The 18193-nt window shown below is 39.9% G+C and overlaps 1 protein-coding gene across 1 annotated transcript in view; it reads left to right on the forward strand.

The window, feature by feature from the left end:
- Window positions 1–8645, forward strand: part of LOC133557610 (collagen alpha-1(XXVII) chain B-like) — a 165177-nt gene extending 156532 nt beyond the window's left edge. The window contains exon 61 of the mRNA XM_061908192.1: window positions 5058–8645. Coding sequence (XP_061764176.1) covers window positions 5058–5204 — 147 coding nt within the window. The 3' untranslated portion in view covers window positions 5205–8645. The remainder of the gene's footprint in view (window positions 1–5057) is intronic.
- The last annotated feature ends 9548 nt before the right edge of the window (window positions 8646–18193 follow it).

Here is an 18193-nt window from a genome sequence, read left to right on the forward strand (position 1 = left end):
ATACCCAGATTCTTTACCGTGTCGCCTTGTTTAATTGTTTGGTTGTCAAATGTTAGAGTTGTATTATTAAATAGAGTTCGGTGTCTAGCAGGACCGATAATCAGCATTTCCGTTTTTTTGGCGTTGAGTTGCAAAAAGTTAGCGGACATCCATTGTTTAATTTCATTAAGACACGCCTCCAGCTGACTACAATCCGGCATGTTGGTCAGCTTTAGGGGCATGTAGAGTTTGGTGTCATCAGCATAACAGTGAAAGCTAACACCGTATTTGCGTATGATGTCACCTAGCGGCAGCATGTAGATGCTGAAGAGTGCAGGGCCAAGGACCGAACCCTGGGGAACTCCACACGTTACCTTAACGTAGTCCGAGGTCACATTGTTATGGGAGACACACTGCATCCTATCAGTAAGATAAGAGTTAAACCAAGACAGGGCTAAGTCTGACATACCAATTCGTGTTTTGATACGTTCTAATAAAATATTATGATCGACAGTATCGAAAGCAGCGCTAAGATCGAGGAGCAGCAACATAGATGACGCATCAGAATCCATCGTTAGCAATAGATCATTAGTCATTTTTGCGAGGGCTGTCTCCGTCGAGTGATTTGCCCTGAAACCGGATTGAAAGGTTTCACATAGATTGTTAGACGCTAAGTGTTCATTTAACTGCTCCGCAACAATTTTTTCGAGGATTTTTGAAATAAAAGGAAGGTGAGACACCGGTCGGTAGTTTACCATGAGGTCAGGATCGAGGTTAGGTCTTTTAAGAAGAGGATGAATAACCGCTTTTTTGAATGCTAGGGGAACAGTGCCCGAGGAAAGTGATAAGTTTATAATATTTAGCACTGATGGACCTAATAATACAAAGAGTTCCTTGATCAGTTTCCCAGGAAGAGGGTCAAGTAAACATGTTGTTTGTTTTATTCCATTTACACGTTGTAACAATTCCTCTAATGTTATTTCCTCAAAACGAGAGAAACTATTTTGGAGGGCAGTATCCGCCGTATATACAATCGTGTCAGTGTTAATAGAACCCCGTTGTAGCTGGGACGCATTGTCTTTAATCTCCTTTCTAATGACTTCAATTTTCTTACTAAAGAATTGCATAAAGTCATCAGCTGAGTGGGTGGAGCTACTGGAAGGAGTCCCTTGTTGGGTTAGCGATGCTACCGTACTAAACAAAAATTTAGGATCGTTTTTATTACGGTGGATGAGATTTGAGTAATAATTAGCTTTAGCTAAGGTAAGCATGCGTTTATAAGTTATTAAACCATCACTCCATGCTTGATGGTGCACCTCAAGTTTAGTCGTGCGCCATTTGCGTTCCAGCTTTCTGCATAATAATTTCTGAGCTCTAGTTTCTTCTGTAAACCACGGGGTGCGCTTTTTTGGAGCCTTTTTTAATTTTAGCGGTGCTATGTTATCAATGGTTTCGCGCAGGGCGTCGTTAAAGTTGTTAGTGATGTTATCAATAGAGCCCACATATTTTGGGAATGGTGCCATTACCGAGGGCAGTAGGTCAGCAAGAGTTGTCGTTGTGGCCGTATTAATGTTGCGGCTGCTATAGCAGTTATTATTATTATTAGTTTGACGAACATGCGTCTGAACCTCGAATTTTATAAGGTAATGATCGGACAATACTTTAGTATACGGGAGTATCGTAACTTTGGAAGCGGTGATACCCCTGACAAGCACTAGGTCTATCATATTACCGTTGCGATGCGTGGGTTCATTTATTATTTGTGTGAGACCACAGCCATCAATTATAGTCTGGAGCGCTACGCACGGTGGGTCCGATGGGGTATTCATATGGATATTAATGTCCCCCATTATGATTATATTATCGGCGTGTGTCACTAGATCAGCAACGAACTCTGAGAATTCATTGATAAAGTCCGAATAGGGCCCTGGGGGGCGGTAGATAACAGCCAGGTGTAGAGGCAGCGGTGTGACAGACCTCATAGTAAGCACCTCAAACGATTTATATTTATTATTTATGTTAGGACTAAGGTTAAAGTTTTCGTTGTATATTAGTGTGACCCCCCCACCCCTTTTAAGCGGACGGGCAATATGCGCATGTGTAAAGTTAGGAGGACATGCCTCATTTAGCGCAAAAAAGTCATTTGGTTTAAGCCAGGTTTCACTGAGACCGATGACGTTAAGATTGTTGTCTCTGATAATATCATTAACTAACAACGTTTTGGGAGACAATTATCTTATGTTTAAAAAACCTATATTATAGGTAGTGGGCTGTTTTAGGGAATTTTTGATCAAATTATCCGTAGTAGCAATATTAATAATGTTGTGTTTATTATGCCCTGTGCGTTCAGTATAATTACGACCATATCTAGGAATTGATACGACGGGAATGTTCCGATTGTTTGATTGTTGCTTTGATAAACTGCACGCATCATGGTTAGCCACCTCAGTAACGGGGATTTTCCGATTGTTTGTTTGTTGCTTTGATAAACTGCACGCATCATAGTTAGCCACCTCAGTAAAACACATGTCCAACTCTGAAACACTCAAAGCAGAAAAAACTTGTTCTAATTTAACAGACTCCTTACCCAGACCAGTAGTCTCGCATCTTTCATCTAAATCCGTCTTCAGGATGGAGGGAAGTGGTGTTCTGTGGGGATTAGCCTTCTGCTTTGTTTTAAGCCCCGCTCGGCATCCGCGTTTCCGATCACACCGCTGGCGTCTGCTCCGTATATGTGTGTGTATACATATATACACATTTATGTTTATATATGTGTGTGTGTGTGTATATGTATGTATGTATGTATGTGTATATATATATATATATATATATATATATATATATATATATATATATATACATGCATGTATGCGTGTGTGTGTGTGTGTGTGTATATGTACTGTATATATATGTACTGTATATATATGTATTGTCCAGGGTGTACCCTGCCTTCCGCCCGATTGTAGCTGAGATAGGCGCCAGCGACCCCGAAAGGGAATAAGCGGTAGAAAATGGATGGATGGATATATATATATATATATATATATATATATATATTAGGGGTGGGCAAATTAACGCGTTAATTATGAGTTAACTCATCAATCTATTAACGCCGACAATTATTTTATCGCACATTTGCGTATGTTGTTTATATGCTTTTATTTTGTTAACGCCGTTTCTTAACAAGATGGCGTCGCCCGGATGTTCTTCGGCGTCAAGGGGCTCTTGGTAAAGATGGAACATTTGGCAAAAATACCGGACAATTCTGCAAATTTCATGGCTGGCTTACAGCGTGGTCACTCCGGGATCACTTACGACCGCCAGACAATTCTGAATGTGGATAGATCGGGCCGTTTTGGACTGAATGATGTGTGCTTGCTAGACCGGCTAGCTAGCATGGGAATACTTTGCCGGCTACATCCAGCGGCCTGTGAAGCAGCGGAGTATATGTGTTGTCTGTCTATTTATGAATAATGCAGACGAGGAGTGTTGGCTGAGTTCTTAACGTTTGCTTTCAGAGCGTGCATATCACAACATACAAGATGCCGTCATGGCGACACAACCTATACCGGGCTACCGCGCATGCTCGTCACTCCTGTTGCATGCTGGGTAGGGTAGTTCTTTTTTCCCTGGCTCATAATATCACAATATAGTACCATGTATATGCGTTCAGTTTATCAAAGCACCAAGCAAACAATCGGAAAATTCCCATCATATCAATTCCTAGATATGGTCATAATTATTTTAAGTGCACTACGCAGAATAAACACAACATTATTAATATTGCTACTACGGATAATTTGATCAAAAATTCCCTAAAACAGCCCACTACCTATAATGTAGGTTTTTTAAACATAAGATCCCTGATAAAAAAAAGTTTCTGCTGTTACCTCAGAAATTGCCTGTTCAGATGTTATGATTGTGGCTCAGAGATTTGTATGTAGATTATATTTATTTTCCATAACAAACAGGATAACTTAAATACCCTGGCAGTGGCAATAAGCTTAAATGTTTGTTTTTACATTTTTTGAGTTGATTTTCATAAAATATGCTATTTAAATGCTACTGTTTAACAAGGACTGGTTTAAATTGTGTTTGCACAACAAATGTTTTGGCGTTTTTGTTCATGTGGGAGAATATTCCAATAAAGGTGCACTACACACTACTTTTGAATTCATTATTGGGCTTTGCGTATACAATGCAGTTAACCGCGATTAATTGGAGAAGTAGTGCGATTAACTTAAAATTTTAATCGTTGCCCAGCCCTAATATATATATAAAATGTTAAAAAAGTTGTACAATTGGATATTGAGAGTATGTGCAACTCCTCCCTTGTTTACTTCTGTGACAACCTCCTTAAAGTTTTGTCATCAGTTAGAAATATCAAACTGTTCAAAAGCGGCAAACATGGATACGTCAAATAATCAATCAATCAATCAATGTTTATTTATATAGCCCCAAATCACAAGTGTCTCAAAGGGCTGCACAAGCCATGACATCCGCGGATCAACGCCCATACGTATGGAGAGTGTTTTGCATTTTTCCCAGCATGCATTGCATGAGATGTAAATGGCTGTAATTTTTAATTAATACACACAAAGTTCAGTGAGCAGATTGTGTTGACTTTTTGTGGTAGTTTATTTGCACCACTGGGTCTTAAACAGAAACTGTGTGCTGGGCACACTTCGAAGTGCAAAATCGTGATGCGGAGGTTTAGCATTTATGCTGTCAGGCATTTAAAACTAAGTAAGAGGCATGGGGTAGGAAAAGTCACGCACAGAATTAAGCATCAGTGTGCAAACTGTGCATATGTTTCTGTTGTCTAGAATGTGATTCAGAAAAGGTGTTACAGATTCTAGATGCTGGTTCCACACATCACACACAGGTATGAGCACCAGAACATGAATGTGCAGAAAATGATCCTGTCTCCGTGGTAAAATTCTCAGTTACACCACTTTTCAATTGCACACACAGTCTTAGTACATCACACACTATTTAGTTTTTTGCACACACATTTGGATCTTAGTAAATCAGACTCTTGGTCGCATACAATGACACCCATTGTGTTTGGATGGCAGATGAAAGATGGCCGCTGGCACCAGGCCCATTTTGTCTTCCACTCCTTGGACCCTTCCTTGCTCCCCGTGACGGACATCGTCAACCTCCCCAAGACCACCCCCGGCTCACACTACCACCTGGAGATAGGTCCTGTATGCTTCCTGTAAGGGGCTGCTGCAGTCCTTCAAAATAAGAGAGGGTGGGTCGCCGCCATGCGACGCACGCCCGAGCCACACCCCCCCGCCCTCCGAGCAGCTCGTGCCAACCTCTCATTGGACTGCAGATACAGGAGAGGGGGTGTCGGCCAGCGGGAGACCGGCGAGCAGAGGAGTAGCGGGGGGGAGTTCTTGCACTAAATTCCTCCCAACAGGCCAATTGCTTCTCCCAGCTGTGGAACATTGACCAGCGAAGAAGGACGTTCTCATAAGAACTTATTTTTGTATACGGTCTGTATACCATGTGATGTATTTTATTTTGGCAAAATAGCAGGAAATGCATTCTAAAATATAGTAATAATAATGGAAACCAGTTAAATGTACATAAGTATGCTTATTATCAATGTAAAGAAATCATCTTCAAGTGCAATAGAAAATGAAAAGATAAGTCTACACTTAAATTAATTTTTTTATTTGCCTTTGGTGCTGATCTCCTTTTGGATTTTACTCACATGTTTTATTGTATTTTTATTATTATTCAATCTGATCAGAAGCATCTGTATTTATTAGTGCTCCGGTAGGGAGAGAAGTGTCATCATAAACTACTCGTGGTGCTAAAAAGAATACCGTATTTCTTTGAATAGCCGCCGGGCATGTAATATGCGCCTGCCTTGAATTACTGCCGGGTAAAACTCGCTCTCCAAATTTATAATCGCATGCTTACTTTTACCGCCGGGTCAAATTCGTGCCGTCATTTACAAAATGGCAGAGAGTTTTTTTGTTTTTTTTTGGCTTATACTATGTGTAAACCAGGGGTCTTTTTCCACAGCCATACAGATCACACTGATGGTTGTGATATAAAACAACTTTAACACTCTTACTAATATGCGCCACACTCTGTGAACCCACACCAAACACATTTCGGGAGAAGATTGGCTCCGTAACACATTATAAACGCAACATAATTTCATTTAATTTTTATTGACATCCAGCATCAGACATTTCCATCCATTAAATCATATTCACATACATCACATAGCCGTTGTCTGCCCTAGATGTCAAATGTATTTTTGTTTACCACCCACCCCTCCCCCCCCAAAAAAGAAAAAGAAACAGAGATAACAAAAACAAGGTAGTATCTACACATCAATTAAATCAGCAAAAAATAGATAATACATTGATAATAATAATGAACAGAAATAAAATAAAATAAATATATACAGATACTTATATGTATATATACACATATAGGGAGTAATCTTTTTTTTTTCTGGAGAACATTGGCTCTGTAACACATTAGTATAATTATAAACGCAACATAAGAATTACCCAGAATTCCAATGCATCCATGACTCTTGGCTCTATTATACACGCGCCCCCAACCACGCCCACCTCAACCAACGCACGGGGGGATGCTAGCGGGTGTATAATATAGCCAAGAGTCATGGATGCATTGGAATTCTGGGTAATTCTTATGTTGCGTTTATAATTATATTAATGTGTTACAGAGCCAATGTTCTCCAGAAATGTTTATTCTTGTTTGGTGTGGGTTCACAGAGTGTGGCGCATATTAGTAAGAGTGTTAAAGTTGTTTATATCACAACCATCAGTGTAAACGGTATGGATGTTGACCAAGTATGCATTGCAATCTCGTATGAGAAGCAGCGAAATGCATGTGTCCTACCGACAAAGGTGTAAAGGTGGGCGCGATGATATGTTGTAGAACAGTGGTCCCCAACTACCGGGCCGCGGCCGCAGAAGAATTTTTATTTTTTTTATCACACTCAATTTTTTACTGCATGCCATTGGTAAGCGCAGGGGTGAGAAGAAGTTTAAAAATTATTAGCGCCTGCTTACTTTTACGGCATGCCTTGAATAAGCACAGAAGTGAGAAGAGGTTTTAAATTAATTAGCGCCCCGGCGGCTATTCAAGGAAATACGGTATATTTACATCCAAATCGTGATTCTTATTCATAATTTTAAAAAATCGATTTAAAAACTTTTTTTTGTATTTTTATTTTTTTTATAAGACTCAATTTAAAAAATATATGTTTTCAGGCCTTCTCCGTGCAACCAGAAAGGTGCTTATTTAACTGTAACCTGTTTTGAAATAGTTTCAATATAATTTATTTGACCACATAATATATTGCGTGATAAATCAAGAATCGATTCTGAATCGAATCGTTAGGTATCCAAACATCCACACCCCTACTAACGAGCACCCATCGTGAAACTCTGTGACATGCCATGCAGTAAAATAAGCGTATTACAGATGCATTTTTAACCAGATGCCACTGATGGGAAAAAGACATAGCAAATTCAAAAATCAAGCTCTCGACTAGCTTTTTTTAAATCGTTTTTGGGGGGATGTCTGCCATCCTTTTACCGTGCTGAGGATGGAACGTCAATATCAGCGAAGGACACCAGAGCCCGGCCTAAAATCAGCTCTGTGGCCGACGTGACAATCATTGTTACTTTAACTTTAACTCAAATAAACAACTATTTAAGGTGCTAATCATAATGCTGTAATTACACCACTCTGCTAGAATGTTTATAGTGCAGGCTCGCTTGGATTAATTTAAAAATGTATTATTAAAAAAAAAAAAAAAGTCATATATATATATATATATATTTAGATATATATATATATATTGCCATAGCTTCCATAAAGATCATGTCATGTTTTTATATTGGTTATTAAAAATGCATTTGCAGAAATCTTTTATTTGAGGGATGAAAGTGTTTTCTTTTGTAAATCCAGTATAAAACACAGGGTTTTAATTGTTTTATTTTTTTCACAAGCGCCCCAAGTACGGATGTTTTGGAGACACAGCGTCATAAGAATATGTATTTGTTTGAACTGGACACCAGTGTGTATTATTGTGAAACCTTGCTGTATACAGTGGACCCCCACCCCCTGGCTATTTTAATGTTATTTAATATTTGCAAACTGAGCGACAAGAAACCGCGTTAATATCTTTATACATCAGTTTGCCCAACTTGTCTTGGAGTTTATCATTTTTATGTGTACATTTGGTGCTCCAGAGAGAACAAAGTTGTAACAATAATTGGCTTTTATTTTTTTATTTTATTTTTTTCTTCATAGTTGGGCTTTTTTTCCCCTCTGTTTCTCTCTATGATAATCAACCATGTACTGTATCAGGTGCTATTCTATTACATTTGTTTAAAAAAAAATAAAAAATGCAAATATGTGAAATGTTTCCTTTTTATTTTGTAAATCTGTTGTAGACATTAAAGCAAGCTGAAAATACCTCACTTTTTTTCCGCATGGCTGTTTAAACAACAAGATTGTTCTATTGCCTTTATGAACACACCCTGTTAGAAAGTACAGTATTTAGTGGAATGAACAATTCTGAACATGAAATCGACGCCACAAACCTTTTGCCTGTCATCTACTCAGTGACCATTTGTTCAATAAATACCTTCAATTTGCGTGTGAGTATTTATTTATTTATAGCATTTATGATACAGTACCAGGTTGTCTAACTGAGGTGCACGGCTGCAAAATTGGCTAAGAAAGTTAGCATGCTAACAGCGAGCATATGGCAAGTAACAAGCTGTATAACCCTGTAAAAATAACTAACAAAGTTAGCATGCAAACAGCATGTGTCAAGTACCCCTCCATATATGTTACATTTTATATTGCTACTATGGTACATTTTTTGCCTACTTTATACCTGCATTATCCTTTCCATCCCTACCCTTTCCATCCTTTGTAACTGAGCTACTGTGTGGAAACATTTCCCTTGTGGATCAATAATGTTTGTCTAAGTCTAAAAAAACAATCTTAAAATCTGCTAAATTGGCTAAGAAAGTTAGCATGCTAACAGCTAGCATATGGCAAGTAACAAGTTCTATGACCCTGTAAAAATAACTAATGTTGAAGTTAGCATGCTAACAGTTAGCATGTGTCAAGTACCCCTCCATATATGTTACATTTTATATTACTACTATGGTACATTTTTTTGCCTACTTTATACCTGCATTATCCTTTCCATCCTTTGTAACTGAGCTACTGTGTGGAAAAATTTCCCTTGTGGATCAATAATGTTTGTCTAGCTCTAAAAAAACAATCTTAATAAAGTCATTCTTTGTTGTAGGTTGATCTTTTTTTCTTTAAGGATACAATGTAAATCTATAGAACAATTGATACAATTTATAGTTGCGGTAGGGGTTGGGACAAACTTTTTTTTTTTTTCTTTCTGGGGCATAACATAAAATAATTGAGTATCACTGATATAAAATGGTGCAATAACAGTTTAATTGATGATGGCGAGGAGCAGTTTTTACTGCCAGGCTCCGCCCACTATGAATAGGTACAAAATAATTAATGACCAATCCTGGACTTCAGGGTGTCATCATCCTCATCATTTGTACCAATTATGATCTGAATCTGAACTTGTGGAGCCGAGTTATTAACGTCTAGAGCAGGGGTCACCAACCTTTTTGAAACCAAGAGCTACTTCTTGGGTACTGATTCATGCGAAGGGCTACCAGTTTGATACACACTTAAATAAATTGCCAGAAATAGCCAATTTGCTCAATTTACCTTTAATAAATAAATCTATATATATATAAAAAATGGGTATGTCTGTCATTCCGTTGTACTTTTTTTTTTTTTCATTTTACAGAAGGTTTTTTGTGGAGAATAAATGATGAAAAAAAAAACTTAATTAAACGGTTTAAAAGAGGAGAAAACACAAAAAAAATTTACATTTAATTTTGAAACATACCGGTAGTTTATCTTCAATTTAGACTCTTTAAAATTCAAAATTCAACCGAAAAAATGAACAGAAAAACTAGCTAATTCAAATTGTTTTGAAAAAAAAAAAAGTATATTGGAACATCAATAGTAATTTTTCCTGATTAAGATTAACTTTACAATTTTGATGACATGTTTTATATAGGTTAAAATCCAATCTGCACTTTGTTATAATATATAACAAATTGGACCAAGCTATATTTCTAACAAAGACAATTCATTATTTCTTCTAGATTTTCCAGAACAAAAATTTTAAAAGAAATTCAAAAGACTTTGAAAAAAGATTACATTTGATTTCTACAGATTTTCTAGATTTGCCAGAATATATATTTTTTAATTTTAATCATAAGTTTGAAGAAATATTTCCCAAATATTCTTTGTCGAAAAAACAGAAGCTAAAATTACGAATTAAATTAAAATATATTTATTATTCTTTACATTTAAAAAATAGTACTTGAACATTGATTGAAATTGTCAGGAAAGAAGAGGAAGGAATTTAAAAGGTAAAAAAGGTATATGTGTTTAAAAATCCAAAAGTCGTTTTTAAGGTTGTATTTTTTCTCTAAAATTGTCTTTCTGAAAGTTATAAGAAGCAAAGTAAAAAAAATAAATGAATTTATTTAAACAAGTGAAGACCAAGGCTTTAAAATATTTTCTTGGATTTTCAAATTCTATGAGTTTTGTCTCTCTTAGAATTAGAAATGTCCAGCAAAGCGAGACCAGCTTGCTAATAAATAAATACAATTTAAAAAAATAGAGGCAGGTCACTGGTAAGTACTGCTATTTGAGCTATTTTTAGAACAGGCCAGCGGGCTACTCATCTGGTCCGTACGGGCACCGCATTGGTGACCCCTAACCCCTGCTCTAGAGTTTTGTGGCCAAACATCACATCAAAAATTGTCACCATGCCACGCCCAAATCCTGTAGCATGGGCAAAATATATTTGCCTTTTATCATAGACCATCAGTTTAATGTGTGGGTATGGATATGTACTGACCCATGTGTCATCATCGTCATTAGTACCGATTATAATCAAGATCTAAATTGGTCAAGCCAAATTAATCAAGTTTTTTGTTGTTTAGAATTTTATGGCGAGCCACCAGATCAAAGTTTGGCTTCATGCCATGCCCACATCCCGTGACATAGGACAGGGGTCAGCAACCTAAAATGTTAAAAGAGCCATAGTGGTCCAAAAATACAAAAACAAATCTGTCTGGAGCTGCAAAAAATTAAAAGCCATATTACATTCTGATAGTGTGTCATGAGATATAAATTGAATTAAGAGGACTTAAAGAAAATTAAATGAGCTCAAATGTACCTACAAATGAGGCATAATGATGCAATATGTACATATAGGTAACCTAAATCAGTGGTCCCCAACTACCGGGCCGCGGCCCGGGACCGATTGGTACCGGGCCGCACAAGAAACTATATTCTTATTTTTATTTTATTTTTTATTATTAAATCAACAGGTTGATTGGCAACACTAAATTTGGCCCTAGTGTGTGAATGTGAGTGTGAATGTTGTCTGTCTATCTGTGTTGGCCCTGCGATCAGGTGGTGACTTGTCCAGGGTGTACCCCGCCTTCCGCCCGATTATAGCTGAGATAGGCGGCAGCACCCCCCCGCAACCCCAAAAGGGAATAAGCGGTAGAAAATGGATGGATGGATTATTAAATCAACATAAAAAACCACAATATATACATTATATATCAATATAGTCTGCAGGGATACAGTCCGTAAGCACACATGATTGTATTTCTTCATGAAAAAATTAAAAATTAAAATCTCCGTGGGAAAAATTTTCAAGCTACACAAAGGTTGGGGACCACTGGCCTAAATAGCATGTTAGCATCGATTAGCTTGCAGTGACCAGATATGTCCGATTAGCACTCCACAGTCCGCACTAGTCAATAACATCAACAAAACTCACCTTTGAGCATTCATGCACAACGTTGAAAGTTTGGTGGACAAAATGAGACAGAAAAAGAAGTGGTGAGTTCAAAAACGGCGCTTGCCAAATACTCGAATCAGTGAAGCATGTTTAATGTAAATACTGTGCTTTATAACAATTAGGGAGGTTTGTGTCATGTTTGTACTCCAACAGAAACCATATTAAAGCAAAAAATATATATTTTATATTTTTTTTCCCCTCATCTTTTTCCATTTTTCATACATTTTTGAAAAAGCGCCAGAGAAGTGGCTGTAGAGTGAAGTGAATTATATTTATATAGCGCTTTTTTTCTCTAGTGACTGAAAGCGCTTTATAGTGAAACCCAATATCTAAGTTACATTTAAACCAGTGTGGGTGGCACTGGGAGCAGGTGGGTAAAGTGTCGTGCCCAAGGACACAACGGCAGTGACTAGGATGGCAGAAGTTGGAATCGAAGCTGCAATCCCCAAGTTGCTGGCACGGCCACTCTACCAACGGAGCTAAAACCGCCGACATAGGGGAATTTCCTTCGAAATTTATCATCGTGCCCTGCGATGAGGTGGCGACTTGTCCAGGGTGTACCCCGCCTTCCGCCCGATTGTAGCTGAGATAAATGCCAGCATCCATCCATTATCTACCAGGGGTAGATAATGGATGGATGGATGGATTTATCATCGTCCATCTGTCTATTACAAGGGTGTCTAACTCATTTTAGATCGGGAGCCACATGGAGAAAAATCTACAGCACGATAACATAAAAATAAAGACAACTTCAGATTGTTTTCTTTGTTTAAAAATAGAACAAGCACATTCTGAAAATGTACAAATCATAATGTTGTTGTTGTTGTTTTTTTTTACATTTACATGTGGTTAAAGTATTCTACTTTTATTTGTTGTTATTTATACTTTGTGAATAAATGATTTTATCATTTTCTTTAGTCAACTCAAGGGTGTTAATTTAAAATCTACCAAGATACGAAAAATTACCGTATTTCCTTGAATTGCCGCAGTGCATATAGTACGCGCCGGGTCAAACTCGCTTCGCAAAATAATTAGCGCATGCTTAGTATTACCGCCTCGTCAAACTCGTAATGTCACGAGTGACACTTCCCCTGTCATCATTTTCAAAATGGAGGAGGCTGATTTCAATACCGGTAATTTGAAATCGCATAAAGCGAAGAAGATTAAGAGCTATTCAGTAGGATTGAAGGTCCAAGCTTACATCAGACTCAAATTTTTACTACATGCCTTTGGTAAGTGTCGGAGTGAGAAGAGGTTTTAAAATAATTTGGGCATGCTTTCTTTTACCGCATGCCTTTGGTAAGCGCGGGAGTGAGAAGAGGTTTTAAATTAATTAGCGCCCCGGCGGCAATTCAAGGAAATACGGTATAATGGGGCGATATAGCTCGGTTGGTAGAGTGGCCGTGCCAGCAACTTGAGGGTTGCAGGTTCAATTCCCGCTTCCGCCATCCTAATCACTGCTGTTGTGTCCTTGGGCAAGACACTTTACCCACCTGCTCCCAGTGCCACCCACACTGGTTTAAATGTAACTTAGATATTGGGTTTCACTATGTCAAGTGCTTTGAGTCACTAGAGAAAAGCGCTATATAAATATAATTCACTTGACATCAAAATATAATTTGAGTGTCCACCCTGAGTTCGGTAGGTTAAGTTAAGTTAAAGTTAAAGAACCAAAGATTGTCACACACACACTAAGTGTGGCGAAATTTGTCCTCTGCATTTGACCCATCCTCCTGTTCCACCCCCTGGGAGGTGAGGGGAGCAGTGGGCCACACCCGGGAATGTTTTTTGTGATTTAACCCCCAATTCCAACCCCTGATGCTGATTGCCAAGCAGGGAGGTAATGGGTCCCATTTTTATAGTCTTTGGTATGACTCGGCCGGGGTTTGAACTCACAACCTACCGATCTCTGGGCGGACACTCTAACCACTAGGCCACTGAGTAGGTGTGTAGATGTTGTGAGTTCAAACCAAAGACTGTAAAAATGGGACCCATTACCTCCCTGCTTGGCACTTAGGATCAAGGGTTGGAATTGGGGGTTAGATCAACAAAAATTATTCCCAGGCGCGGCCACCGCTTCTGCCTACTGCTCCCCTCACCTCCCAGGGGTTGATTAAGGGTGATGGGTTAAATCCAGAGAATATTTTCGCCACACCTCGTGTGTGTGTGACAACCATTGGTATTTTAACATAATTTCAGAATGTTATTTATATTATATACATCAATCAATGTTTACTTATATAGCCCTAAATCACTAGTGTCTCAAAGGGCTGCACAAACCCCAACACAAACCACTACGACATCAATCAATCAATCAATGTTTATTTATATAGCCCTAAATCACAAATGTCTCAAAGGACTGTACAAACCATTACGACTACGACATCCTCGGAAGAACCCACATAAGGGCAAGGAAAACTCTCACCCAGTGGGCAAGGAGAACTCACACCCAGTGGGCAGGGAGAATTCACATCCAGTGGGATGCCAGTGACAATGCTGACTATGAGAAACCTTGGAGAGGATCTCAGATGTGGGCAACCCCCCCCCCCCCCAGGGGACCGAAAGCAATGGATGTCGAGCGGGTCTAACATGATACTGTGAAAGTTCAATCCATAGTGGCTCCAACACAGCCGCGAGAGTTCAGTTCAAAGCGGATCCAAGACAGCAGCGAGAGTCCCGTCCACAGGAAACCATCCCAAGCGGAGGCGGATCAGTAGCGTAGAGATGTCCCCAACCGATACACAGGCAAGCGGTCCATTCTGGGTCTCAACTCTGGACAGCCAGTACTTCATCCATGGTCATCGGACCGGACCCCCTCCACAAGGGAGGGGGGGACATAGGAGAAAAAAGAAAAGAAGCGGCAGATCAACTGGTCTAAAAAGGAGGTCTATTTAAAGGCTAGTGTATACAGATGAATTTTAAGGTGAGACTTAAATGCTTCTACTGAGGTAGCATCTCGAACTGTTACCGGGATTGCATTCCAGAGTACTGGAGCCCGAATGGAAAACGCTCTATAGCCCGCAGACTTTTTTTGGGCTTTGGGAATCACTAATAAGCCGGAGTCCTTTGAACGCAGATTTCTTGCCGGGACATATGGTACAATACAATCGGCAAGATAGGCTGGAGCTAGACCGTGTAGTATTTTTTACATAAAAAGTAAAACCTTAAAGTCACATCTTAAGTGCACAGGAAGCCAGTGCAGGCGAGCCAGTATAGGCTTAATACATGTCATCACGGACTATAAAGCTCCGGCAAGGAAATCCATCCCTCTCCCTGATGAGCAGCCGCTCAACCTGGACACAGCGGATGTCCGGAATACCCTGAGTAGAGTGAACCCCCGGAAAGCAGCAGGACCTGATGACATTCCGGGCAGGGTGCTTGAGGGATGTGCAGACCAGCAATCCTGGGGTTCTCACAGACATCTTCAACACCTCACTGACCCAGGCTGTGGTACCATCATGTTTTAAAATGGCCACAATCATTCCAGTGCCTAAAACACCTGCAATCTCCTCCCTCAATGATTATCGCCCAGTGGCACTTACCCCTATTATAATGAAGTGCTTGAGAGGCTGGTAAAGGAATACATTGTCTCCAGACTTCCCCCCACATTCGACCCATACCAGTTTGCTTATCGCCCTAACCGCTCCACAGAGGACGCCATCTCCTCTGCACTCCACCTGAGCTTAGAACATCTGGAAGGAAAGGACACACATGCAGATATTGTTTCTGGACTTCAGCTCGGCGTTCAGCGCCATCATCCCTCAGCACTTGCTGAGCAAACTGGCCCCCCTTGGATTCAGTACCCCCCCTATGCAACTTGCTGCTTGACTTCCTCACAGACAGACCCCACTCTGTGAGAGTGGGAGACCACACCTCCAGTGCCGTCTCCCTGAGCACCGGCTCCCCCATTGACCGCGTCCTGAGTCCGCTGCTGTTCACGTTGATGACCCATGACTGCTGCGCCAGGTCCACTACTGACCACATTGTGAAGTATGCAGATGACTGAACAGTAGTGGGCCTCATCCGTGACAACATCGACATGGACTATAGGGAGGAGGAGAAACATCTGGTTGACTGGTGCAAAACCAACAACCTAGTCCTGAACGTCGACAAGACCAAGGAGATAGATCATTGTCGACTTCAGGAAGCACCAGTCCAGCCACACTCCACTCTTCATCAAAGGCACAGTGGTGGAGATGGTAAGCAGCACCAAGTTGCTGGGGGTGCAGATAATTGACAATATGACCTGGTCCATACACACCGGAGCTCTTGTAGGTTAGAGTGTCCGCCCTGAGATTGGTAGGTTGTGAGTTCAAATCCCGGCCGAGTCATACCAAAGACTATAAAAATGGGACTCATTACCTCCCTGCTTGGCACTCAGCATCAAGGGTTAGGATTGGGGGTTAAATCACCAAAAATGATTCCCAGGCACGACACCACTGCTGCCTACTGCTCCCCTCACCTCCCAGGAGGTGATCAAGGGTGATGGGTCAAATGCAGAGGACACATTTCACCACACCTAGTGTGTGTGTGACAATCATTGGTACTTTTACTGTAACTATAGCGAGCCTACTGACCAACTGCATCTCTGTCTGGACTGGAGCTTGCAGTTCCTCAGACTGGAAGTCTCTGCAGAGAGCGGTGAGGACGGTGCAAAAGATCATCAGGACTCCTCTTCTTCCTATCCCGGAGATCGCTAAAAGCCGCTGCCTGACCAGGGCTCAGAAAATCTGCAGAGACTCCTCTCACCCCCAACAAGGACTGTTTTCACTGCTGGACTCGAGAAAGAGGCTGCGCAGCCTCCGTAGCAGAACCTCCAGGTTCTGTAACAGCTTCTTCCCTCAGGCTGTGAGAATTTTGAACGCATCATAATAATCCCCTAAATTCCCCCCCAAAATGAATGTACTCGCTGGAATATAAAAACAGTATAACATACATCCAAAAAAGTAAGTGTATATGGAAAAGTGCAATATATTTATCTGTACTATAATCTATTTATTTATATCTGCACCAGTGTGGAATTGAACTCAGTCTCTGCCTGATTCCTTGCTTCTTGTTCAGTTTAACAGATAGTTGGTGCTTGAACCTGCCAGAATGGGTCTTTAATTTACCAAGCTTTGATGTAAAGTGAAAGGTTATGAAACCCTGTGCTATGAAAACATGAGCTAATGCAACAAAATGTTGTTCTTATTTGCACTGTAAAGTTCAAATTTGAATGACAATAAAAGGAAGTCTAATTCCGAGTCTTATTCATGTGGTTTGCTAATTTTTCTCGACTGGTGCACTAATATCATGTGTTTTATTTTTGTTTACATGTGTAGCATAACCTTCAAAGATACAGAGCATTGCTGTTGCGACATCTAGTGGACACATTTAGAACAGCAGTTTTTTTTCATTCAAAAATTTGGGCTTATTTTAATAATTCGCAAAACTCATCCCGCGGGCCGGGTAAAACCTGTTCGCGTGCCCGTACGTTTGACACCCCCTGGTCGAGTAGCTTTCATTTTAACCACGGCTCTTTCGATAAGAGGGTCTTGAAGGAGTTTGTTAAACTACGATTAATGATGGCCGACTTCCCGTCTATTTTCAAACATGGGCTCTTCAGACTTGTATGTCCTCTAATGATAGATGTCTCTATCAATTTTCGTGATGATACCGGGATCCGGTTTCAAGGGGTACTTTTTTTCCCTAAATTTCAAGGGGGCGCTACTGTGTCAATTTAAAAATGTTGCGTTCACGCCTCGGAAAATATACAATATTTAGCCAAACCTGATGCGGCTGCAAAACAAATGTATCGTAGAAGGAGGATAATAATAAACAAAGCAATTTCAATTAAGACTTTGCAGCTATTTTCCTCTGGGGCCCTAAATATGAACACGTGTAGTTGTGCAGATTGTAAACATGCTGCAATTAACAGCTCCACCACAAGAGGTCACTATTGTGCAGCACACTGAATATGTGCCCAAACAGGCGAGCAAACTGTTTGGGTTGTGAATACCTTACAATGCACCACGAAGATTGCATTATTAATGTTTCTACTTTGCCCTGACGGTCTAATATCATGATCATAATATTTTGGGGGGAAATAGCAGAATGATTAAACATGCATTCCGCTATTTTGCATCAAACTCAGATTACACGTATTAACATTTTTAATATATTTTACAACGATAAGGATATAAACTTTTTATACACTGTAATTGTGTCGTCAAATAATAATGAAAAAAGCCACGTACTGTAAGTCAAAAACAAATACCGCATTTC

Source organism: Nerophis ophidion, linkage group LG08, assembly GCF_033978795.1.
Source record: "Nerophis ophidion isolate RoL-2023_Sa linkage group LG08, RoL_Noph_v1.0, whole genome shotgun sequence".
NCBI lineage: Eukaryota > Metazoa > Chordata > Actinopteri > Syngnathiformes > Syngnathidae > Nerophis > Nerophis ophidion.